The sequence below is a fragment of the Delphinus delphis genome, chromosome 1 (genome assembly GCF_949987515.2).
Source record: "Delphinus delphis chromosome 1, mDelDel1.2, whole genome shotgun sequence".
NCBI classification, from domain to species: domain Eukaryota; kingdom Metazoa; phylum Chordata; class Mammalia; order Artiodactyla; family Delphinidae; genus Delphinus; species Delphinus delphis.
The window spans coordinates 138,474,920-138,500,406 of NC_082683.1; the positions used below are offsets into that span (position 1 = coordinate 138,474,920).

General features: G+C 42.6%; 1 protein-coding gene across 3 annotated transcripts in view; it reads left to right on the forward strand.

The window, feature by feature from the left end:
* Positions 1–25,487, forward strand: part of RGL1 (ral guanine nucleotide dissociation stimulator like 1) — a 277,771-nt gene that overhangs the window by 189,497 nt on the left and 62,787 nt on the right. For all 3 annotated transcript variants that reach the window (XM_060035202.1, XM_060035213.1, XM_060035208.1), the window contains one exon: positions 17,746–17,823. In XM_060035202.1, the coding sequence (XP_059891185.1) occupies positions 17,746–17,823 (78 nt within the window). The remainder of the gene's footprint in view (positions 1–17,745; positions 17,824–25,487) is intronic.

Genomic DNA, 25,487 nt, shown 5'->3' on the forward strand with positions numbered 1-25,487 from the left:
GAGATTTTATTTTTTCTAACTTTAAACATACATTTCACTTAAAAATATATTCTTCCCACCATACCATTAAAAAAAAAAAAAAGAGTGAGGAAATTGGATACCACTGAAAATACCCAACCTCAAATGTAGGGAGAAACCTACTTCAGCTAGTGACCCTGACTGAGAACCATGAAGTGTCTGTACAAATATCTAGATTTTTCTTCAGATAGCTGTCATATAAGCTACTTTTGGGCTCTTTCTTGGTCATTCTCTCTTTCTCTGATATCAGGAATGAGCAGAACTGCCAAGGACAAACGTAATGGGGTGAACGAAATCCCTAGAAACTTTTGCTAAGCCGCTAATGGCACTCAGGTCACAGTTTGGAAGGAACTGAGTAATAATCTGAATTGCCCCTTTATTTTGAGTGAATTCTCCCAGTGCAGGACTTTTAGAGACTAAAGGTTGAAGCCATCCCATAAACACTATGCTTTTCAGACCAATCAGACTTGAATTTGCTTATTTTAGGTCGTAGAGAGGAGACTGATTCAGTGGGTCTTTGAACGTATTTCTTATTCCCATGTTGGATTGCCATGCATTTTCACAGACTTTTATCTTATTTAGTTCATTTATCATTACCTGCATGTTTACAGATAAGAAAATTGAGGCTCAGAAACATTCAGTCAGTAAGAGGCAGAGTTGGAATTAAAACCTATCTCTTTCCGACTTGGAAGCTCTTTTCAAGCACACCGAATCACCTCCCATGTCATTTAAAGTGTCATTTAAGGGACTTCCCTGGTGGTCCAGTGGCTAAGGCTCCACGCTACCAATGCAGGGTGCCCGGGTTCGATCCCTGGTCAGGGAACTCCATTCCACATGCAGCTACGAGTTCATATGCGGCAACTAAACATCCCGCATGCCACAATGAAGATCCCACATACTGCAGCTAAGACCCGGCGCAGCCAAATAAATAAATATTTTTAAAAAAGTCATTTAAAAATGTTACTTTAAAAAAAATTAATTAGAGAGAGCATGGGCTCTAGGCACGCGGGCTTCAGTAGTTGTGGCACACGGGCTCGGTAGTTGTGGCACCCAGTCTCAGTAGTTGTGACTCGCGGGCTCTAGAGCGCGGGCTCTAGATCGCAGGCTCAGTAGTTGTGGCGCAGGGGCTTAGTTGCTCTGTGGCATGTGGGATCGTCCTGGACCAGGGCTTGAACCCGTGTCCCCTGCATTGGCAGGTGGATTCTTAACCACTATGCCACCAGAGAAGCCCCCATGTTAGTGTTATTTTTAAAGAAAGGGATGACTTGGTTATCCCACTCAGCTATCCTTTTCTCTGATACCTCAACTGATTTTCCTTGGAAACTGGATTTCCTGAGGAATACTCCCTTCACACAGTTGTGAGCAGGTCATTTGAACATCAGTGCTCCTATTCATCCATCCATTGAAATGATATTTACCAGGTGTTTAATATCTACCATGTATTGTGCAAAGTGCTGTGCATATAATGGTAAACAGACTGGTCATGACTCCTGCCCTCTTCATGCTTAATGGCTGAGAGTAACATTAAATAAGCATACAAACAAATGTGTGTAATTGAAATCGATACAATCCTTGGGAGGTAAGAGCTAGGTTCTATGACAGAGACAATAAGAGAGGATTGCGTGGGGGAGGAGGATATTATCAAAACAAAACTGGATGTTGGCCAGTGATATTAGATGGTTAGATAGGTCATGGGCCATCAAGGTCCCTGCTGGGTCCAAGGGTCTGGAGTGTTTCTGTTTGTTTGATGTACTCAGACCAAATCCCCTGACCTGAATGTACTACTTCCCAAAGAGAACTCTTCTTGGAGGGTAGGGAGATAGCAAGTGAAGAAGCTTGGGACGATTTATGCAGATATATTACCCCCATGGGGATAGTAATCTTAAATCCATATTTCATGACACCTGGAGTAGTAACACCATCATGTGTAAAAGCTGGTACACCACCAATAACCAGCAAGAATGGAGCTGCCCTTGCCAGTGAAGCCAGTTCCTCCACAGCAGAGAGACAGCGATCAAATATAAAACTCAAAAACATTTTATTTATTTCCATAGATTTTGTCATAAGTGCCGAATATGCTTCCCCTTCCTTTCAGAGTCTGAAGATATTTTATGGGAAAAGCAGTTTTCATGTCTTTGTTTTAGTCGTGAGATTTATGCCTGAGGTATAGTGATGGTTAAGAGCATGGGCTTGGGAGTCAGAAAATGAATTGGATTCTGGTTTTGCACTTCTTACTTGCTCTGCGGCACTGGGCGGGTTGCTTTATCTTACTAGCTTCATTTCCTTATCTATAAAATGAGTGAAAAATAACCTAAGTTATAGGGCTATTATGAGGGTTAAGCTTGATAATATAAAATTCTTATTATAGTGGCTGGCAAATATTAAGTGCTTAAGAGATTACCATTACCTTGTTTTCCTTTCTTCGTGGCACTTATCACTATTTGAAAGTACCTTTCTTATTTTTTTAATAGAAATTTTTAAAAAAATATTTATTTATTTATTGGCTGTGTCGGGTCTTACTTGCGGCACAAGGGATCTTCATAGCAGCATGCGGGCTTCTCTCTAGTTGCAGTGCACTGGCTTCTCTCTAGTTGTGGCATGCGGGCTTAGTTGCCCCACAGCATGTGGGATCTTAGCTCCCTGATCAGGGCTCGAACTAGCATCCTCTGTATTGCAAGACGGATTCTTAACCACTGGACCACTAGGGAAATCCCTGAAAGTACCTTTCTTGTTTACCTTGCTTATTTCCTGATAGCTGCCCCTATGCAGAGACCATGTCTGTTTATTTCACTGCCCTAACCTTAGAGAGGAATGGTATCTGGCAGTAGATGCTTAGGAACTATTTGTCTAACAAATAAGTAATCACTATTATTCATGCCTATTATGAGCAGGTGCACTGGAAGATACAACAGTGAACATTACACAGCTTCTGCCTACATTTAGTGGGACAGACAAATAAATCTATAGACTCATACCGTTACTGTCAAGGCAGTTAGGGCTCAATGTGTGTTTTTAAAAAAATAGACTGTTTTCAGAATTACCATATGATCAGGCAATCCCACTCCTGGGCATATACCCTGACAAAACTATAATTCAAAAAGATACATGTACCCCTATGTTCATAGCAGCACTACTCACAATAGCTAAAACATGAAAACAACCTAAATGTCCAACAGATGAATGGATAAAAGAAAACAATGTGGTACATATATACAATGGAATACTACTCAGCCATAAAAAGGAACAAAATAATTCCATTTGCAGCAACAGGGATGCAGCTAGAGATTATCATACTAAGTGAAGTAAGTCAGAAAGAGAAAGACAAATGCCGTATGATATCACTTATATGTGGAATCTAAAATATGGCACAAATGAACCTGTCTACAAAACAGAAACAGACTCACAGACATAGAGATCAGACTTGTGGTTTCTGGGGGCAGGGAGGGAGAAGGATGGACTGGGAATTTGGAGTCGGTAGATGCAAACTATTACATTTAGAATGGATAAATGACAAGGTCCTACTGTATAGCCCAGGGAAATATATGCAATCTCCTGGGATAAACCATAATGGAAAATAATATTAAAAAAAGAATGTATGTATGTGTAAAACTGAATCACTTTGCTGTACAGCAGAGGTTGGCATAACATTGTAAATCAACTATAATTCAATAAAAAAATAGACTATTTTTTAGAGAAGTTTTAGGTTCACAACAAAATTAAGTGGAAAGTACAGAGACTTCCCATATAACTCCTGCACCCAATCATACCCCCACTATCAACATACTTGGAATAAATCCCTCTTGGTTGTGCCTTGTTTGATTCAGTTTGCTAATATTTTAAGGATTGTTGCATCTGTGTTCATGAGAGATCTTGGTCCATAGTTTTCTTATAATGTCTTTGCCTGGTTTTGGTATTAGGGTAAAGCTGGCCTCATAGAATGAGTTATGTAGCAGTCCCTCTGATCCTGTCTTCTGGAAGAGATTGTAGAGAATTGGTAAAGTTTCTTTATTAAATGTTTGGAAGAATTCATCAGTGAACCCCATCTGGATATGGTGCTTTCTGTTTTGGAAGGCTATTGATTATTGATTAAATTTCTTTAATAATACAGGTCTATTCTGATTGTTTCTTCTTGTGTGAGTTTTATGTAGATATGAATTTCTGACCTATATCACTTTCCTACTCCTTGAAGAATTTCTTTTCATATTTCTTGCAAGGCAGGCCTACTGGCAACAAATTCCCTCAGTTTTTGATTGAGAAAGTCTTTATTTCTCTTTCACTTTTAAAGAGTAATTTTGCGGAGTAAAGAATTCTAGGTTGGTATTTTTTTTTCCTCTCAACACTTTAAATATTTCTTTTCTTGCTTTCTGAGGAGATGGCATATATAATTCTTATATTTGCTCCTTTTTAGTTAAAGTTAAGGTTTGTTTTTTGCTCTGGCTTCTTTCAAGATTTTTTATTTATCTTTGATTTTCTGAAGTTCGAATATGTAGTGTTTTGGGCATTTATACTGCTTGGTGTTCTTTGAGCTTCCTGGATCTGTGTTTTGTGTCTGATGCTAATTTGGGGGAAATTCCCAGTCATTATTCCTTCAAATACTGCTTCTATTCCATTCTCTTCCTTCTCCTTCTAGTGTTCCCATTACACATATGTTATGCCTTTTGTAGTTGTCCCATGGTACTTGGTATTCTGTTCTGGTTTTTTCTTTTCTCTCTCTCTCTTTCTTTCTTTTTTTTTTTTTTAGTTTATTTGTTTGTCTGCTTGCTTTTCAGTTTTAGAACTATTTTCTTATCCTCAAGCTCAGAGATTCTTTCTTCAGCCATGCCCAGCCTATTAATGAGCCCCTAGAAGGCATTCTTCATTTCTGTTACAGTGTTTTTGATCTCTAACATTTCTTTTTGATTCTTCCTTAGAATGTCCATCTCTTTGCTTATATTATCCATCTGCTCTTATATGTTGTCTACTTTTCTGATTAAATTTCTTAGTGTGTTAATCATGGTCTTTATAAATTTCTGGTCTAATAATTCTACCATTCCTGCTATATCTGACTCTTGTTCTGATGTTTCTTTAGTCTCTTCAAAATGTGCTTTTTTCCCTTTTAGCATGCCTTGTAATTTTTGAATAAAAGGTGGATATGATGTACCAGGTGGAAGGAAATGTCATTCAGTAACGTAGTTGTAATGTACGGGGGTGGGGGACAGGAAGGCATTCTGTAGTCCTGTGATTAGCTTTCAGTCTTCTGGTTAGCCTGTGCCCCTGGACTGTGAACTTCATCAGTGCTTCTCTGTTGTTTTTATTTCCTCCCTTAGGGAAAGGGTGGCTAGAAGGGGCTGGAGACGGGTATTTCCTTTCCCCCATGTGGAAGGCTAGAGAAGACTAGAGTTAGGTATTTTCCTTACCCAAGGTAGGTGAAGCTCTGACAAAGCCCCAGCAGGTTAGACTCTGGTAAAATTTTTTGTCCTGAGGGCAGGTGTTGTTAAGAAGAACAGAGTGCTCTAGTGTATTTCAAAATGGTTCCTTTTCCCCTTCCCTTGCTGGAAGCATGAGGAGGTTTTTCTCCTATATTAACTATGATAACCTGGTCAAGTTCCTGGAGGTAAAACTCATAGAAATGTGGTGCTGTGTCTACGACTGGGTCCCCCTGGAGTTTTTATCCCTCAGACTTGTCCACACTAAGTCTGCAGCAATTCATCAATTACAGTTCAGCATTTGTTTCCCGTGGAGATTTCTGCTCTGCCCTCTTGTGGTTTTCTGTATCTGTCTGACGGTCTCTTCAGTTTTAGTGGGCACGGGTTTGCCTTGTGACCATACTTCTCTGATGGATCTAAGAAGAATTGTTGATTTTCCAGCTTGTTCAGCTTTTCACGTGTTGTTAGGATGAAGTGGTGACTCCTAAGCTCCTTACGTGCTGGACTGGAAACTGGAAGTCCTCTTCTAACCATTTTTTCATCAAGTTGTTCATTTTCTTATTGTTGAGTTTTAAGAGTTTTTGTACATTTTGGATAACAGTTCTTTATCAGTTATGCCTTTTGCAAATATTTTCTCCCTGTCTGTGGCTTATCTTATCAGTTTCTCGATTGAATGTGTACTTAAGAACCCCCCCCCCCGCACCCTACCCCCACCACCACCCCGGGAACTGTGAGGTGGTTGTAGCAAACCTCCTTTTAAAAGCTCATAACACAGATTCATTCAGCTCTTAAATGCTTCCTTAGCATAAGAAGCTGGGTAAGCCTTTTTGAATTGCACACAGAAATGTTCCAAATTATTTTTTGTGAAACCTCACTTAAAAATAATTAAGCTTTAAAAGAAAATTAGTTCTGTAATTAGACTAGGCACTTGCCAAATATTCCTAGATTCATGCTGCCATGCAGTGCTCATTGGATTCCCTAACTCCCTTCTCTTTTGGTAGGAGCAAGGTTTACTAATATCTTCCCTTTGTTCTTCCAGGTCCTAAGAGAGGGGGTTATGAGCAGAGAGCACTTAGGGAGCAGGTATTGGAATCTAACCTACTTAGAGGGCCTCACAGCATCTTATACTAGTGACGACCATAAGTCACTTCCAGGTGCTTGTCTCTTTATAACAGTAACACTTATATTAAATGTTACTATTAAACTCATAGTACAGTTTTTCTACACTTTTGTCTCAGAGTGATTTATGTCTAACTTCTATCACTTATGTAGGAAAGTTTTTCAATACCATGCCATTCTCTTCATTTATTTTAGTAACTTCCCTCCATAACTCTCAACAAAATCAAGTGGAAACAAACAGAGTGGTTGGTTCATCCACTGAATCTTTTGTCCCACCGTGCATGAAAAAGTTGAGATTTATTGGTCAGTTGATTCCAGGATGCTCATCCCATTTATAGAGTGGGAAAGCTTTCAGGAAATCCTAACATTGCTTTGTTTCCTTTTTTAGCTTTAAATACAGATACACTGGATATCCTGACGAGGGTGAGAATTTATTTAAAAATGAAGGCCATTTCTTAAGATTTTTGTTATAGCAGATGAGTTTGAATAGATTTTGTCCAGGTTTGAGTGTTGATGACCACATAGGCAAGAAAACCCTCAGTTTGTGTATATGTTATAGGTTTTTAAAAAAAGACAGATTGCTTAAAGGTAAATTGAACTCAGATCTTATTTCCTGTGGCTATTAGGACGATGAAAGTATTACTGATAGAAAAGAGGATTATAACAAGGGCTATGAGAATCTTTGGGTATCGAAATGCTTCTAACATTGAAAAGAACGTTGAAAACTTTTGTAGGGCACATGCTTTGTGAAGGGTTCCATGCTCTTGCTGGCTCATGCTTTATCAGGGGGAGAAAGAGGGTTTATTTCATTAAACCATAGAAGATACAACATTTATAGTAATTTACACTCCCAACTGTGGCAGGCAGAATAATGCCTCCCACCCCAAAGATGTCCAGTCTTAATCCCTGGAACCTATGAATATATTGGGTTACATGGCTAAGCAGAATTAAGGTTGCTAATCACCTGACCTTTTAAATAAGGCAGTTAACTTGGCTTATTTGGTTAGGACCAGTGTAATCACAAGGGTCCTTAAAAGTGAAAGGTGGAGGCAAAAGAGAGAGTCAGAGAAAAAGATGTGAGGATGGAAACAAGATCAGAGAGATACTGTGTTGCTGGCTTTGAAGATAGAGGAAGGGGACCCTGAGCCCAAGAATGCAGGCAGCCTCTAGAAGCTAGAAAAGGCAGTTAAATGGATTGTCTCCTATAGCAGCGGTCCCTAACCTTTTTGGCACCAGGGACCAGTTTCGTGGAAGACAATTTTTCCACGGACCTGGGTGGGGGTGGGGCAGGGGGTGGCTTCAGGATGACTCAAACGCATTACATTTCTTGTGCACTTTATTTCTATTATGATTACATTGTAATATATAATGAAATAATTATACAACTCACCATAATGCAGAATCAGTGGGAGCCCTGAGCTTGTTTTCCTGCAACTAGATGGTCCCATCTAGAGGTGATGGGAGACAGTGACACCCGAAGGTCCACCTCAGATCATCAGGCATTAGATTCTCATAAGGAACACGCAACCTGGATCCCTCGCGTGCATAGTTCACAGTAGCGTTCATGCTCCTGTGAGAATCTAATGCCGCCACTGATCTCACAAGAGGCGGAGCTCAGGCAGTAATGTGAGCGATGGGGAACAGCTGATTTTAGCCCAAGGAGACTTGTGTTGGACTTCTGACCTACACAACTATAAAATAGTAATTTTGTGTAATTTGTTTGTGATCATTTGATGCAGCAGCGATAGAAAACGAATATAACATCAACAAAACTTTTGGTCTTGTTAGGGAACAAGGGAAGTTGTTCATGATTCGTTAGGAAACAAGGAATTCTTGTCAGAGAGATTGACTCTAAAAATCTAGTGCTCGTGGGCTTAGGGAAGTTGAAGGTCAAGTGTTCGCTCACCTTCACCTTGTTCTGTTCAGGCTCTCATGCCCTGTTCAGCGTGGCCCACACACTCAGCTCTGGAAGCATGGCCTGAAACAAAGGACAGGGCTTAGCCACTACCTACAAGCATTGTTCCTCTTTCTTCCCTGTACCTGTGGCTCTGCTTTGGGTTAGCCAGAAAAGTTTAATTTGGTACTGTTATAGAATTACATCCAACTGTAATCACACGAGGGAAAACGGAAATAAATTCTCTTCACTGCTGGGTTGCTTGTCTTTGGTAAATCTTTATTTTTGTCAAAAGGACCCAGCTCTCACCCAGCATCACAGTGGGGATTCTCCATGGGAACATGTGGCTGGACAGCAGAATCGGGATGGTAGTGATGGTTCTGCTAGAATAAACACTAAAAGGTTGCTGTCAAGGACTGAGCCTCAGAGCTTCACCAGGCTAGCTTTCTTTTCTGGAAATCAAAGAAAAATGTTTCTCTCAAGTAGCTCTTTTTTGAAAAAAAAAATTTCACTTGGCAAAGGGAGGCAGCACATGCAGTTATCTTTCTTTTTTAGAAAACAATACCAAATTGCCCAGCAGGTTTTTAAAAAATGTGCTTATGTTTGGAAACTACAAAGCAAAACTGACAAAAAAAAACTGGAAGGCAAGGTACATACATTCTGAGTGATTATCAGAAAGTTTTCAATTCACCTTTGATAACCTAAAGCTATGGTTTTGACCATTTTCTAGCAGTTGGTGGGAGGGATTGATCACAAACCCCTTTAAGAATCTGCTAAAAACTATGGACCCTCTCTAGCAAAAAAACAAACAAACAAAAAAACACATCACCAAATTTGGCTTATGGCTTAGGGATTCCCAAACTTCCCTAAGTTCATCCAGGGACCCTAGGTTGTGACTCTCCAGGCAAAGGTTTCCTAGCATGAGTGACAGGACCCTGTAGGTGGCCATTGGGAGTCAGAGGAGGGCACTGCTCCTAGTATGAGTATGGTTCTGAAAAGTAAATTCATTAATTTCATTAAAGTAAATGCAGTGGTTTTTTTTTTTTAAAGGTATATCTCTGAAACTTTAAAAGGAAAAGGGGACTGGCTGTTTTTGAGTTAATTTTATTTATTTATTTTTTTAATCACTTTTCTCTTATTTGACATTTCTTTTTTTTGTGGTACGCAGGCCTCTCACTGTTGTGGCCTCTCCCGTTGTGGAGCACAGGTTCCGAACGTGCAGGCTCAGCGGCCATGGCTCACGGGCCCAGCCGCTCCGCGGCATGTGGGATCTTCCCGGACCGGGGCACAAACCCGTGTCCCCTGCCTCGGCAGGCGGACTCTCAACCACTGCGCCACCAGGGAAGCCCTGACATTTCTTTTTTTTAACCTTTTGTGGAGTGAACTTAGCCCTGGAGAATGACTTCAAGCTCCTAGTCCTGGGAAACGTAATTCTTTTGCCTTTGGTCTCTTGAAGTTGCCAGCAAGTACCAATTTAGATAAATGGATGTTATATTGAGTTTTGTGAGCACAGGAGAGAAAAGTAGTCTCCAAACTGATGGGATACCATGATACTAAATTCATTGTCATTGTATTTGATTTTACGTAGCAGTTTTCATAACATTCTTTTTTTTTTTAATTTTTTGGCTGCGTTGGGTCTTTGTTGCTGCACGCAGGCTTTCTCTAGTTGCGTTGAGCGGGGGCTACTACTTATTGCGGTGCGTGGGCTTAATGTGGTAGCTCCTGTTACGGAGCATGGGCTCTAGGTGCATGGGCTTCAGTAGTTGTGGCACGTGGGCTTAGTAGTTGTGGCTCGCGGGCTCTAGAGCGCAGGCTCAGTAGTTGTGGCGCACGGGCTTAGTTGCTCTGCGACATGTGGGATCTTCCAGGACCGGGGCACGAACCCATGTCCCCTGCATTGGCAGGCGGATTCTTAACCACTGCACCACCAGGTAAGTCCGAGAAGATTCTTGAAGAGCTCTGCAAGAGCATCTTTTTGTGGTTGGGGAAAACTGAGCCACAGGCTCGCACTGACTTGTTAATAATGTATTAATTCATCTTAAACCTAAGGAAAATCCCAACTTGTAGACAGATTCTGTGGTTGTCAGGGTGCTGCGTGCTCCCTGCCCCCAGTTGTAACCTGTTTCTTCCGTCGACCTTCTGACCTTTGTTGTGTCTGCAGCGGCTGTAGCATGCTAACAAGATAGATTCGCAGCTGATGGTTTAGAATTGTTACCAATTACAGGTGGAAGAAGGAGGCACCGATGAGCCACCAAGCTCTTGGGGGCAGTCAACGGGCCCGAGAAGAGAGATGGGTGACAAGGACCTGCAGTAGAAAATAGAAGAAACCTGACAGCAAGGGCATGAAGGCCATCAGGCTTGGGAAAAAACTTTAAATGTGAATGAGAAACAAGTTATAGCAAGAGACGCCTTTTCATTTTCTTTCCCTGGCTGAATAGTGACTGTAAAGTATTTGTCCTTTTCTTGGTCTCCCTCTCAGACAGTTGTAGGTTGGGGCTGGAGGTGGAGATAGTGTTGTCAAGGGAAATCTTATAGTGTTTTGAAACCATCAAGTGGAACAGAAATACTAGGTACTTTGGCTATTAATGTTCCCTTAACTATCAGGGAGATGGTTAAGGGAACATTAATGTTCCTGCTACCATCATCAATAATATGGAGATAATGTGACGAATTGAAGGGCAAGGAAGGTGGAGGGCCCTTCACAGCAAAGGCCTGGAGGGGAGGACTGAGGCTCCTTCTGGGTTTTTTGCCTTTTTTTCTGATCATGGGAGAACTTTGCCTAGAGAACCAGGCCTCGTGAGTGAAAGCACACTGCCTGGTTCTCTGTTTGGCATCATTGACCCCTTCCTTTCTTGCAAGAGAACAAGGAGTTTTTGCCTGTTGTCTCTGACCTTCGTCTTCTCCTTGAATAACTGGCTCCATGGTGGTAGCAAGACCTTTCCAACGTAGGCTTGGTGGCCGTGACCCAGTTGTCAGGTCACACTTGGGTGGAGAGGTGCCTGCCGTGGAGGGTATTATTCGGAGCGATTAAAAACAAGCCCCTGGCTGCTCTGTGGTGTACGGTCTGCAGTCTTAATCAAGGCCTCACTTGGTGTTCCCGACATCTGCAGGCTATTTCACTGTGTCATTCTTCTGAGTCAAGGTCAGCTTCTGAACATTTTCCTCATACCTGACCTGTGTTCTTGTGGGTCAGTTAAAGAAAAAATGCTTCAGATGTTCACAGGCTGGGGTTGATTAGAAAAGCAAAGGCTCCCAGAGGTCCTTGAGTCAGCAGCTTCATGTGAGGTCTCTCCTGCCTTAACTTCCTCCTCTCTGTTCTTTCATCATCCCCAATAAGTAGCTTCTTCCCTGCCCTCCCCTCCCCATCCTCAACTATTCGTGATAGTAGAGGGCATTGATGAATTCATTTGGCACGTGTTTAGTGAGTGTCCGCTAAGCGCAGGCTCTACTCCAGGCTCAGGGCATATAGCAGTAAGCGAGGTAAAAGGGTGAAAGCAAAGCCCCGACCATGGCCGGCCAGGCCCTCGTGATCTGCCCCTGCCACCTGCATGCTCACCTCCTTCTCTGTCTCCGCTTCATCTGTTCTGCTCCTTCCTCACTGGTCTTCTTGACGTTTCTCAAGCGCACCATCCTGCCACGGTCCCAAGGCCTTTGCCCTGGCTCTCCCCTCCGCTTGGAAGGCTCTCCTCCTAGAGATATGTGTGGCCCATTCCCTCGCCTTCTGGAGGATTTTAGTTCATTGTCACATTCACGTCAGGCCTTTCCTGGACACTCATGTGAAGCAGCTACCTCAGGCCCTCCAATCATGTCTGAGTGCCCTTGGCTACTTTATTTTTCTCCATTGCACTTTTCACCATCTGACTAGTATATATTCACTAATTACTAGTTTATTGCTTATCTCCCCCCACTACATTGTGCTCCATGAAAACAGGGGCTTTGCTTAGTTCACTGCTGTATCCTCAGTGCACAGAATAGTACCTGAAAATAGGCTTTAATAAATACTCATTGAATGAGGACTAAATGAGTGAAAGAATGAATGACCGAGTAAGTGAAAAGCCCAAGGTTTCTAACCTCAAAGAACTTATCATTTGATGGAGGGAGACATAAAATAAATAAACACAATAACTATGGTTTGTGTGATCGAGTGTTGACTCAAAGACTGGGCTCTAGAGTCTGACTGTCAAGGTTCAAATCCCTCCTTTACTTACTAGCTGTGTCTTTGAGGGCAAATTACTTAAGCTCTCTGGGCCTCATTTTCTCATCCATTAAATAGGAAGAGTAATAATACCATCATCTAGGATTATTGTGAGAATTAAATGAAACAATCCATGCAAAGTGCTTAGCACAGTGCCTGGTATATAGTGAGCTCTCAATAATTATTAACTGTCGTTATCATGGGATCACCTGCCGTAATCAAGTGGAGCCTGAAAGGTTCTTCGGGATTATCCCCATCCTGGTCTGATGTTGCCGAGACTTTTCTGTTAGAGAGTAAAGGTTAGAAAGCACCCCCCCCCACCCCCCACCACCAGAAGTACTGTCCCTGGGGATAACTTTATCTTAAGATTTCTTTGAACCACAAGTATCCCTGGTCGTCCCTTCAAACACATATTAAACGTTTTATCTGCCCGGATAGGCGCCAAACAATACATCCATCCCCCCTGGAAATAACTGTTTCCTGTTTAAATATTAGCAACCAGTTAAACGTTATATTGAGGTTTTTTTTTTTTTCTTTTTCTAGTAAATTTTAGGCTGCAGTAAAAAATTGCGCAAGGCTGTACTTTAGGAGACATTTGTAAATCTTTCTCTTGCCTTGTGATACAGAGAAAACCATGTCAGAAGTCATTCTGATAATTTGTATTTTAAGGTTTATGAATTGCCTTTAAAGAAGGGCAGTCTGGTAAAGCCTTCTTAAGAGGTTCGAGCTTTGATCTTAAACTCTAGGGAGGTTTTGCAGAAATTGGAGGTGACATTGTTGACAGGTTTGTCTGTAGCTACTCATTAATTAAACACATACACACACATACACACCCTTTATTTACTCCCCTGGAGTAAATGAATTGAACTTGACTTTGGTTTTTGATGGGAAGCTATGAGAGGGTCCAGGAAACATCAAAGAAACACTCTTAATCTCATAAAACTAACTCTTAACTCTCAAACGACCTAGCTTGAGCGTTAAAGAGTTCGTGATTCCAGTGCTGGTCTAGTTTCTTTTCTGTAAGGCTTTAATTCTCCTTAATGATAAGAAAAGTGCAGGGACAAATAATCGTCCCCTCCCCAGTCCATGAAATTCCAGAGGGTTATAGGCTTTTTAATTTTATCTTGCTTCTAAAGGTCTCCTTTGTAAAACTGTATATACATTTTTTTTTTTGTATTTTTATACTACTTACACCTTCAAGGTCTCAGCTCTAGGATCTTAAAAGTTCCTTTCGCATTTTAATTTTAGATTTTTGTAACGATTGCAGCTATCCTAAAGCTTTTTTATGCTCCTAGATCATTAGAAATGAAGGCACAGACAGGTTAAGACACTTGTATAAGCAAAAAGCCAAAGAATGCCTTTATAGACACAAATATGAACCTAGTCGTTGGGAGGTTCATTTCCACGTCTGCCTAGGGAACCCCACTAGACCACTCATTTGCTCCTAGCAAATAGCCATCAGCATGCCTGCTGGGTGCCGCCCTTGCTCCAAGCTCTAAAGAGTAATGAGCAAAAGAGACAGAAGTCCTGCTCTCGTGGGGTTTGTGTTCTAATGGACAATAGCTGTATGAATTGCACAGTGTACTAGAATGTGTTAAAGGCTGTGGAGGAGAATAAAACACTGGTGTTAGTGTTGGTTTACATAGGACGGTCAGGGAAGGCCTCACTGATAAAGTGACATTGGAGCAAAGACCTGCAGGAGCCCCGGGAGTGCACCATCAGTGTGGGCGTGGGAGGTGGTGGCAGTGAGTGTGCAGAGATTCTGAGGCAGGAGGATGCCTGGTGTGTGTGTGTGTGTGTGTGTGTGTGTGTGTGTGTGTGTGTGTGTGTGTGTGTGTGTGTGTGTGTGTGTGTGTGTGTGTGTGTGTGTTGTGTGTGTGGGGGGGGGGGTGTGGGGAAGCAGCAAGGAAGCCAGTGAGGCTGAGGGGAAGTGAGTGAGTGTAGGAGACGTGGTCAGAGATATCAGGGGCAGGTCACTTAGGGCCTCAGGAGATGGGTAAGATGTTGGCCTTTCCGAAGAGTGGAGAAGGGTGGGAGCTGGGGGAGGGTTTTGAGCAGAGCAGCGGCATGAACAGCATCGCTGCGGCTTGAGGCAGACCTGCCAGGAGAGGCGTTAAGCGCCTGTTGCATGGATCCAGCCAAAGATGGTGGCAGTGTGAGCCAGGGCAGAGTGACGAGAAGTGCTGGGATTCAGGATATGTCATAAAGGCAGAGCCAAAAGAGTTTCCTAGTGGATCGGGCAGAGAAGAAAGAGTTAGGGGGGGCTTCCCTGGTGGCGCAGTGGTTGAGAGTCTGCCTGTTAATGCAGGGGACACGGGTTCGAGCCCTGGTCTGGGAGGATCCCACATGCTGCGGAGCGACTGGGCCCGTGAGCCACAACTATTGAGCCTGCGTGTCTGGAGCCTGTGCTCCGCAACAAGAGAGGCTGTGATAGTGAGAGGCCCACGCACCGCGATGAAAAGTGGTCCCCGCTCGCCACAACTAGAGAAAGCCCTCGCACAGAAACGAAGACCCAACACAGCAAAAATAAATAAATTAATTAATAAACTCCTACCCCCAACATCTTAAGAAAAAAAGAAAGAGTTAGGGATGCTGCAGCCTTTGAGCCTGAGTGCCTGGACCGTGTGTGCCACCACACACATGCCTTGTTATTGATGGTTCTGATTTGTCTCCAAGTTATTACCAACCAGTCATGCTGGTCCTGACTATGAGCCTCTACTCATAATACTCTGCTGGCCGGGAGAAGTATCCATGTGGTCTTCTGAGCAGATGGTACCGGGTTCATTAAGGAGAGAGAACTTTGCTCACTCACCAGTGTAAGTTACTTAGTGCTTTGTGACATGGTCTGACTGCACCTGTGGCATCATATTCTGGGAGCAGAACTGTGATGGGTGTTCATGTCATCCCGGCCAGCATCTCAGCTCTGAGTCTGAAAAATGCAGAGAAAGAGCAGCAGAGTGTGAGAAGCAAAAGTAAAGACAAGGAATAGGAAGACCAGGGGATTTTTAGTATGAACGTCTCTGGAAAGAAAAATATCAGGTGCAGTAAAATGTGTATCTTTCCCTCGTGAAGCTTTTTCGCTTTTATTTCGACCTCTCAGAGGTTCCAGTTGGAAGATAAAAGATGCAATATTTCCGGGATAGCCAGAAAGAGGATTAATGAAGGAACACAGAATGTGACCCAAACGAAGGTTAAGTCCCACATGTAGTCACTGAGGGCCGGCAGGCGGGAGTTTATGGATGACTCAAGTCAGATGCGCGGCAGGCACAGTGGCCTCCCTCTTCACTGTACTTACCCCATCTTTCCTGCTTAAATAAACCAGAGTCTGTTGTGAGGGAACATGAGGACAGGGTTCGCTATGACGGTGGCCAAAGAGAGAGCCAAGAAATCCCACTCTATTTCTTTACTAGGAATCTCATTTCCCAGCCCTGCCTTGCCCACATGGGGCTGCATAAATCTTAATCTGACTGAGTTCTTATCTCAGGGAAAGCAAAGGGTAGCCCTGGAAGCCTCTAAATAGCAGGTGCAGGACAGAATGAAGAGGAACAGGGAGGGTGGAGGCCAGTGGAAAATACCTCTGGGAGGCCAAGGAGTCCATAAAGCTGATGAGCTTGAGAAGGAGCACGTGGATGGGGGAGGGGGCTGATGCCTGTGGGCGTAAACTAGGACCTGCCGGGATAGGGCGATGGGGAGACCAGATGGACTGGCATTCTGTCAAACCAGATGGTGGGCTTTTATTTTTAAAAGGGCTTGTAAATCCTAGGAACAAGGAACCATAAGGGTACTGGGGTTCTTAATCATATTAGTAGAAGACAGAAGTGTTCTCTTTAAAAATGTAAACCCCACCAGTTATGGAATTTCTATTATCAAAACTTTGGGACAGATTACCAGCTTGTGAAACTCCAAGGAATCTCTGAATTCTCCACTGATGGGAAGAGAAACTGCAGAAATAGTCTAGGCATTATAAGTTAATATAAAGGCTCCTCCTTAGGAGTCTAAAGTGAATTTACTAAATGAACATTCTGAACCAAACAAAACATGATATATTTGTATGAAATAGACTTGCTTACCTATGGAGTTGGAAGGACATCTAACAGTGTAACCGGGGACTGATCAATGTTTTTTTTTTGTTTGTTTGTTTTTTGCGGTACGCGGGCCTCTCACTGTTGTGGCCTCTCCCGTTGCGGAGCACAGGCTCCGGGCGTGCAGGCTCAGTGGCCATGGCTCACGGGCCCAGCCGCTCCGTGACATGTGGGATCTTCCCGGACCGGGGCAGGAACCCGTGTCCCCTGCATCGGCAGGCGGACTCTCAACCACTGAGCCACCAGGGAAGGCCCTGATCAATGTTTTAATAAGTTTTGAGTTTGTAATGAGAGAAATTTTAAAGTTTAGGCACCTATTGCTTTCTAAACCATTGTTGCCCTTTGCCCCCCTTCCCCAGTGGCTGGGGAAGCCTAGATCAGCCTGACCTCGGTGTACACACTGCTGCTCTCTTGGTTGCTGAGACACGAGGATTCTGTTCTTCAGTCCTTGTCTCTATCTCAGTCTTTACTTGAGGGTTTGGAATTGTTTCCATCACCTTCCTCCAATAGGACCTATCCTCAAGGAGACCAGACTCATAAGCAGAGCACGGAGTCGTCATCTTGTGCCCATGTGTGGCACAGGCGTGCAGGTTGTGCAAGCAAAGCCACATCTTCCTTCAGTAGCTACACAGAGGGGTTGATGCTCCGGAGTTCATGAGGAATCTCCCACCTGTGCATCCCATAACGCCTGATTCTCCTGCTAAGAGGAAAAGAGTAATTTCATCGAAAAAAATCCAAAGAAATGTTAAATATTAAGAGAAAGTTTTAAGTAATGTGATTCATTGCTAAATCACTTTCCTTGTAGACCGTATATTTATACATACACACACACACACGTATATATACACACACATATATATGTTTACCCATTAAATAAATATCAATAATATAGTATCATTTTTGATGTTATTTCACAGATATTACTTTCCTTAAATACTCCTGAAAAGTATAACTGTTGTGCTTGAAATGGAAAAGAGTTGCTCTCCAACACTACTCATTGCATTTTCTGTTTGTTTGTTTTTATCTATAAAGGTATGGGAACCTGACAAGCCCAAACTGTGAAGAAGTTGGAGGCCAAAGTTCATCAGAGTCTAAGACGGTGATCAGGAAGTGAGTCTGCCTCTCCTCTGCATTACAAGCTCTCAGTCAAGACTTATTATCTTAAAAGAATGTAATTTAGTGGAGTTTTTAATCTCCTTTGGAATGTTGCCATGGTTTTTTCCATAATACAGATAAAGTCATAGAAGTATTTTTTGACGATCTAATGCTATTCATTTATTCAGTCAGTAAACATGTATCGATCACACACTCTTGGCCAGGCTCTGTGCTAAGGGATACAGCTATGAACACAATAAGTAAGTCCAAGCTCTTATGAAGTTTATATTTTAGGAGAGAGAGAGAGAGAAACAAAGAATCCAGGCAGAAAAGAATGAAGGAGGGCAGGGGGGCTAGATCCTGTTGGAGACTCTGATTCCCATAGGCTTTCTGATCCGATCTGGAGACATTGGAGCAGAAACCTGCAAGTGGTGCAGGTGAGGCCTTGTGAATGTCCAGGCAGGGAGAATATGGAAAAAGCTCTGCGGCAGGAACAGTGTTTGAGAAACAGTAGAGGCGTGAATGACGCTGCAGCCAAGTGAATGAAGTGGCAGGTACTGGGGCATGAGGCCTGTAAGGGCCCCTCATCACATGGGGGCTTTGGGAAGGATGCTGAATTTTATTCTGAGAAAGATAAGAAACACTTAACAGGCCTTTAGGAGAATAGCGCTATGGCCTGGTTTATATTTAAAAGGCCTACTCTGGCTCTGTGTGGAAAATAGACCATGACACTGGGGACAGGGGCAAGGGTGGCAGCAAGGAGCCCGGTTAGGGCCCTTACGTGGGTCCAGGCAAGGGGTGATGACAGCACGGACGTGAGTAGTAATAGTAGTTGTCAACATCGTCATTATAGGAGTGGTAACAAGAAGTAGTAGCTTGTAGTAGGGACAGCTTCTGCAGAAGTCCTGAAGGTGTTGCTGACAGGATGTACCGATGCAGTGGGTGCGGCATGTGAGACAAAGAAGAGGCAAGGATGCCTCCAAGGGTTGTGTGTGAGCGAGCGATAGAATGGAGCCCTGGCTTTATGCGATAAGAAAGTTTGGTGGGGAGCATGTGTCAATAATTTCATCTTAGACGTGTTAATTTTGAGGTAATTGGGTGAGTGTAGATTCCAGGGAGAAGTCTGGGCTGGAAGTATACATTTGGGCATCCTTAGTTTATACATGGTGTTTAAAGCTATGGGAATGGATGTGACCTCCTGTGGACAAAGGGTGGATCTAGAAGGCAAAGGTCCAAAGACTGAGCCTTGGTTCCCTCCAGTACTGAGAGTTAGGAAAGCAGACGGTCCAGCAGAGGAGACTGGAACAGAGCAGGCAGGGGGAAGGAGAAGAAAGAAGCTGTGTTCCAGAAGACAAGCGGAGAAGGGGTTTTGGAGGGGGCGTGACCGACTCTGTCTGATGCTGTCCAGACATCAAGTGAGAGGGGTCTGGGGAGTGACTCCTAATTCTGCCACACTTTCGTCTTTGGCACCCGTGGCAAGCGCAGTTTTGGTGGATGCAGATGTGGGTTAAGAGAGGTTAGAAGGGGAGGAAGTGGGGACGACGAGTTTAACGACTCTTTGGAAGAGTTATGTTGTAAAGGGAAACAGAAATGAGGCGGAGGATGAGGGCAAGGGATGGTCTTTTCATTGTGCCTTTTTTTTTTTTAATGGGAGGTAGTTTATGCTGATGAATTTGATCCAGCAGTCAGTGAAGAAGAAATCCACGATGTAGGGGTACAGGCTGCTGAAAGAGTGAGGTCCTGGAGTAGATAGGTTATATACTAGGGTGCTTGAAACCACTCGTGGTTTCATTTTGGGATCAAAAGTTCAGGGAGGTAATCCTATGGAATTTTTAACTGTTCAGGCAATTGGCTGATGGGCTCCTTTCTCCAGGAGCCAGGGATATAAAGATGAGAAAACTGGGTATCTTTTTAACTCCTGAGTTAGTTGTCAGGTAGTTTCATAATTTTATTGGATGGGCCATAACCTTCCAGAAAACTAAACACACCAGTGTAGATATTTGAATGCCAAGTGCAAGGTGTGGTGCGTGGAAGAGATACCTTATTCCTAGAGGGCTTTAGGGAGGCTTCTTGGAAGAGGTGACATCTGAAGCAGGCTTTGAAGGAGCGTGAAGGTTTGGATGGTAGAGGCGTTTAGGAAGAGGGGACAGTGGGATCAAATCAGGGAAGTGCAGAGCATATGATATTTGGGAGAACAACACAGAATTGGGGCAGCTGCTTCACTGTGTACATGTTGGGTGAGGGCAGCTAGTGGAGCTGAAGTTATCGTGAAAGGTTTGAATTTCTCACAAATTCAAGAGGGTTTGGACTTTCCCTGGTAAGCAGTGGGCAGTCAGCCCTAAAAAGTTTTTGCAGGAGGGAAGCCGTATAATCAGATAGGTAATTTGAGGGAATGGATTAGACTTACAACCTTTTTTTTTTTTCTTGTGGTTCTTTATTATCTCATTGTTGTGCCCAATCCAGATGCCGCTGCCTAGCCCATAAATGCCACATCAGCATCGCCTGGGAACTTGTTAGGAATGCAGAGTCTCAGGCCCGCCCCAGACCTAGATTAGAATCTGCATTTTAACAAGATCCTCAAGTGATTCCTATGCATTTTAAAGTTTGAGAATCGTAGGATTAGAGGGGTTTTGTTGTTGTTAGTTTTGTGTATCCATGAAAACTTACAGAAATAATAATTTTTTTAAAAAAAGAACCTTTTTAGAATGAATTTTAAAACATATGTCAAAGAAGAGATACTCTACGAATTGAGTGGCCAGCTTGTCAAATGTAACCTCGATCTGTGACCAGATGCAGCAATAAGCATGTTGCTATCTACATATTTTGGAATTGCGTCACATCTAGAGCTACCATTCAACCAGTCACCTGAACACCCTGAGGAGAGTAACAGTATGAAAACTATCGAGAGCTTTGCTGTTTCCCAGGGGGTGTTTTGAGGTTAAATAGTTTTCTGGGAAGTAGCAGTTAAAGCAAATTGCTTTGTACTCTGGACGTGAAGAGTCATGCTCATTCTTTCTAAGGCCTGTTCTAAAACTTCATTCAGATGAATTGTACACCAGGAACAGTAACGTGGGTGAGGCTCCAGGATAAGCTGTTTTAAAGGGCTTTACAGTTCTAAGTATATGAGGCCTTAACAAAGAGCTTCACATAGAACTCCCCTGAGGGGTCCATCATCTGAGGACAATGGTCCTTTCCTAAAGCCTCACAGTGAATTGGTAGAAAGTTCTTGACCCTTTTCCTCAGACTGAGTTGCCTTTTTAAAAAATTATGCCTGATGAAAATATGCCACTTTATCGTATAATGGGTCACTCTGTCCTACAGATACTGGAATGCTAAAATCCCTTCTCTCTGCTGACCTCTTTCTTCTTTCCATTTCCCTTTCTTCTGTCTTGTTGGGGTTTTTTCCCTCCACTTCTCCTTTTATTATTTTTCATCTCACTTGAGCATTCTCTTTTTGTTCTCTTTTTCACAAGTTACCCTTCTGATCATTTCTGTGACTTGATAGGGTCACTGCTTTGTCTGTTTTTGGAGGAAATCAGGGAAGCACCTTGTCCATTCCACATGTAACACATGGAAAGTTCCTCGATCATCTCAGAGCTGCAGCAGCTGACTTGTAGCAGTGACTGAAGGCTTCCTGATGGCTGATAGATGTGTAGGAGATATGGCTATATGCCAGTTCTCAGTGGGGGAGTTTTGCCCCCAGAGGACATTTGGCAAGATCTGGAGAATTTTGGGTTGTTTCAACTTGGTGGGGAGGTGCTCTGGCATCTAGTGGGCAGAGGCCAGGATTGCTGCAAAACATTCTGCCATGTGCAAGACCGGCCCCTCTCCCCTCTGCAACAAAGAATTACCTTACCTAGGTAAGAAACCCTGCTGGACAGTGATGAGGCTGCTGCAGGGCTCAAGTGAAAACTGTCTTTATTTATGAACATCTAAATATATGTAAAAATAATACCATACTTATTTGGAAATTTATTTATTTATGCCCCTTCTTATAATTAGGCGAATCCAATGCTGAGGTGGCCATGGAGCCAGCCTCATGGAAGGTGACAGACCCTGGGAAACGAGGCTGGAGAACTCACACTCAAGCTCCTCCTCCATCACTGTCACTTCACCTCTCTCGGTTTCAGTCTCTTTTCCTGACAAATGAGTGCTCTGAGATCCTTTCAAGTTTAAGGATGCCTAGGATAAAATTTATTTAGCTTTCTTTAAATCTTCTTCTTTTTTTTGCGGTACGCGGGCCTCTCACTGTTGTGGCCTCTCCCGTTGCGGAGCACAGGCTCCGAACGTGCAGGCTCAGCGGCCATGGCTCACGGGCCCAGCCGCTCCGCGGCATGTGGGATCTTCCCGGACCGGGGCACGAACCCGTGTCCCCTGCATCGGCTGGCGGACCCCCAACCACTGCGCCACCAGGGAATCCCTCTTTTCATCTTCTTAAAAATGAAAATGAATATCAGAAGCAGAGATATGGTCCAAATATTATATTGATTGTTTGAGAGGTGCCCTTTACTGCTTGTCTCTGTTGGAAAGACTGGGTAACCAGTTTTGATAAAATAGGAAAGAAAAAATACACAGCTTCTTTGATTTGCTTATTATTAATCGTGACATCAGAACTGCTGGCTAGGATCATAAATAAAGAGATGGACTAAAGCATTGTATTGTGGGGTCAGGCAAGGAGCAGCAAAATGCCCATTGTTTTCCTTTGCTGCAAATCTGTGTTCTTGTGATTTCAGGTGGGAAACAGACGGCAGGAATTCAGTGACATTCTAAGAAGTAAACATCCTGTTTTAGGACAGATGCCTTCAGTTTTGCAGCCCAGGGATATGGGGGGTGGAGGTGGGGAATCACTACTGGGTTTAACTATGAAAAGGAAAATGCTCAACTATTGTTTGGTTTTTCAGTTTTTGTTGTAAAGCATAGAACAAGGCTTACATTTGATACAGGCTCCCAAGTCCCAAGGTAACAGTCTTTCCTGTATTTCCGAATATGGATCTAATGAACCTTTCAAAGGATAAAAGAACTTAAAAGAAGGCAAAAATGTGGAAATAACAGATGAAACAGTCAAGATGAAAGATTGGTTTCTGGTGTCTTGGACCACAACTGGCTAGTGTTCTTCATGAATTTCAAAAAGTATCTGATTGTGCTGTGACTCTCACTTGTAATTCCAGTCCCGAGTGTGCCCGGTTCAGGCTTTGTGTGATATCAGGACCTTTAAAGTTATCTGGCTAAAGTAAGAATTCCTTCAGTTGCAGGGAATTCAACTTGCAAGGATTTTAGATGTTGGAATCTTTGCCACACAGTGATTTCTGATGTTAGCACTAGACTGATGTAAATAATAAGTCATACCATGTTTGTTTCTACAATCCCTAAACTTGTCACTGTTGGGAAATCAGGGAACTCACTTCCTATGACAGAAGAAGACATCTCTGCCAACATTCATTCTACCTGCGCCCCTTTCCTCCTTCCTGCCGACACTTTTACATGAGAAAATGCTATCTATTTAGAATAATAAAATCTGAACCAGATGGGAAAAGGAAACTTTCCTTAGTGCAGATTTATTACAATCATTGAATTCAGAAGTGAAGAGAACATGAAGAAGGGATATTAACCATACAGAGCCTTGACACCGTGAATCTTCACTCTCTGAAATGTATTTGAGATTAGAATATCATATACACACACACACACAGAACTTTATTTAAAGATGTTTAAAACTATTCAGGAATTACGCTTTTTTATTCCTTTTAAAAAATTACTATTGTAATGTTGAAATAATTTCAGTTTTTTTTCTTTAATTGACTCTCATCACTTCCCTTCTGGAATGCCATGTTTTGTTTTCTCAAACTCTTTACCATAGCAGTGGTTTAAACCACTGAAATCATACTGCTTTCATCTCCAAACATTCAGATGATATAAAAGTCATTCTTGTAATCTTTTCCCAGAAGTTGTAAATAGTGACACCAGGTTTTAGCCAGTGGTAAAGAGTCCTATAAATATTAGTATCCAAGATATTGGAAACATTTTAAAGAAAAGGGAGATGAGTTAAAGGAAGTTGGCTGTAATTCTTTAATATCTGGGAAACTTTACAGTGGAAGGTATTAACAAGTCTTCCCAGTGAGTTTGCGATCAATATTCATTCCATCAAATTCAAATAACCTAAGAAGGCAATTGAAATCAATCTGAGTGATTGTAACAAAAATGGGGCAAAGAAAGAAGAGTAAAGAACAGAGCAAAAATAAGATTTAAAACTCCAAATTTAGAAGAATTAAAGGCTATAATGTGAAAGGAATATTTTTAAAAAGTAAAACAAAAGTAGAAATGGAGATGCAATAAGCCACATAAAAGAGCCTGGTATTGTCTTTAAAACATCCATACTGGACAAAGAAAAACAAAGTATAGTTTTAAAAAAGTCATTGAAATCTTGAATCAAAATTATGCATTTAAGGGAAGAGTGCAGGCTCCCAAGCAGAAATTACTTTTCTAATAATGGAGGAATGAAACAACATCGATAATCATTGATTCAGAGAGAAGAATAAATGGCCTCCTGAGAATCTCCTAAGGTCCCCTACATGTTAGAGAAAGGTAAAGAGACATCACAACCAGACTCTGTCCCTTGATCACCCTGCAGCGGCAGAGATGATGGAAATGATGATACCACTGTCACCTCTCTGACCACCACCACTGGCTACAGTTTGGGGTGTACTTACCTTAGTGCAAGGCTTTCTGCTAGGCATTTTGTACCTTCTTTTACCATCACAGACATGCTGTGAGATATTGTCCTGATTTTATAGGTGTGTAAACTGAGGCTCCGGAAAAGTTACGTGCTTTGACTAAGATCAAGCAACTGGTTAATGACAGGTCTGATATTTGATCTTAGGTCCAATTGACTCCAGGACTTGGATTTCTCACCGTTTTGCTCTCAGGCCTGTTATTTCAAAAATAGCGTTGGGATCTCTGGTGCTCATAAATTCCCCCTGCCCCCTCACCCCTGCCGCCATATTTGTCTATATGACAGTAAAAGGGCTGCAGAGAGAAGTACATGAGGAACTAGGGTATAGTCTCACCGTTGTGACTAGTGCTTTAGCTTGTTAGCATTCTGAGATTGTACAGTTTGGGATTATTTCCTTTAGCCTGTGTTGTTTTGCCTGGCTTTTTAATGAAATGAACACCCCAAGCAAGGTCCCCAAACAGCTGTTAGAAATGTGGAAGTTAGGCTTGTTTCCTGGGGAAGGAGATGGGTTGGAGGATGTGAGGAAAGAAGAAGGAAGACCAGATTGGTCAGGCCCATCAATCTGAGCGCCTGCTTCCTGTTCTTGGTTCTCGTAGCATCTGTCATCCCCAACGGAAACTCCATTCTAATGGTGAAAACTGTAGAACGCCTCAGCAATTTTTTCATTAGAGACCTATTTATAGCATAAAAACTCCCTTCTCGGACTGTGAGGAATTGGAGAATAATGAGTTACTGAGGTCCCTGAAAAATAACTTTGGTGAGCGGCGGTGTCTCTTTCTAATAATAATGGCTAGAGTTCATTGGCTGCTTCATAGGAATAGTTCCTGTGTTAAGTACTGAGTATCCTTTTAATACCCTTATAATAACTCTATGTGTTATTATTCCTGTTTTACAGATGAGGAGTCTGAGACATAGAGAGGTTAAGGAACATGTCCAAGGTCATACAGTG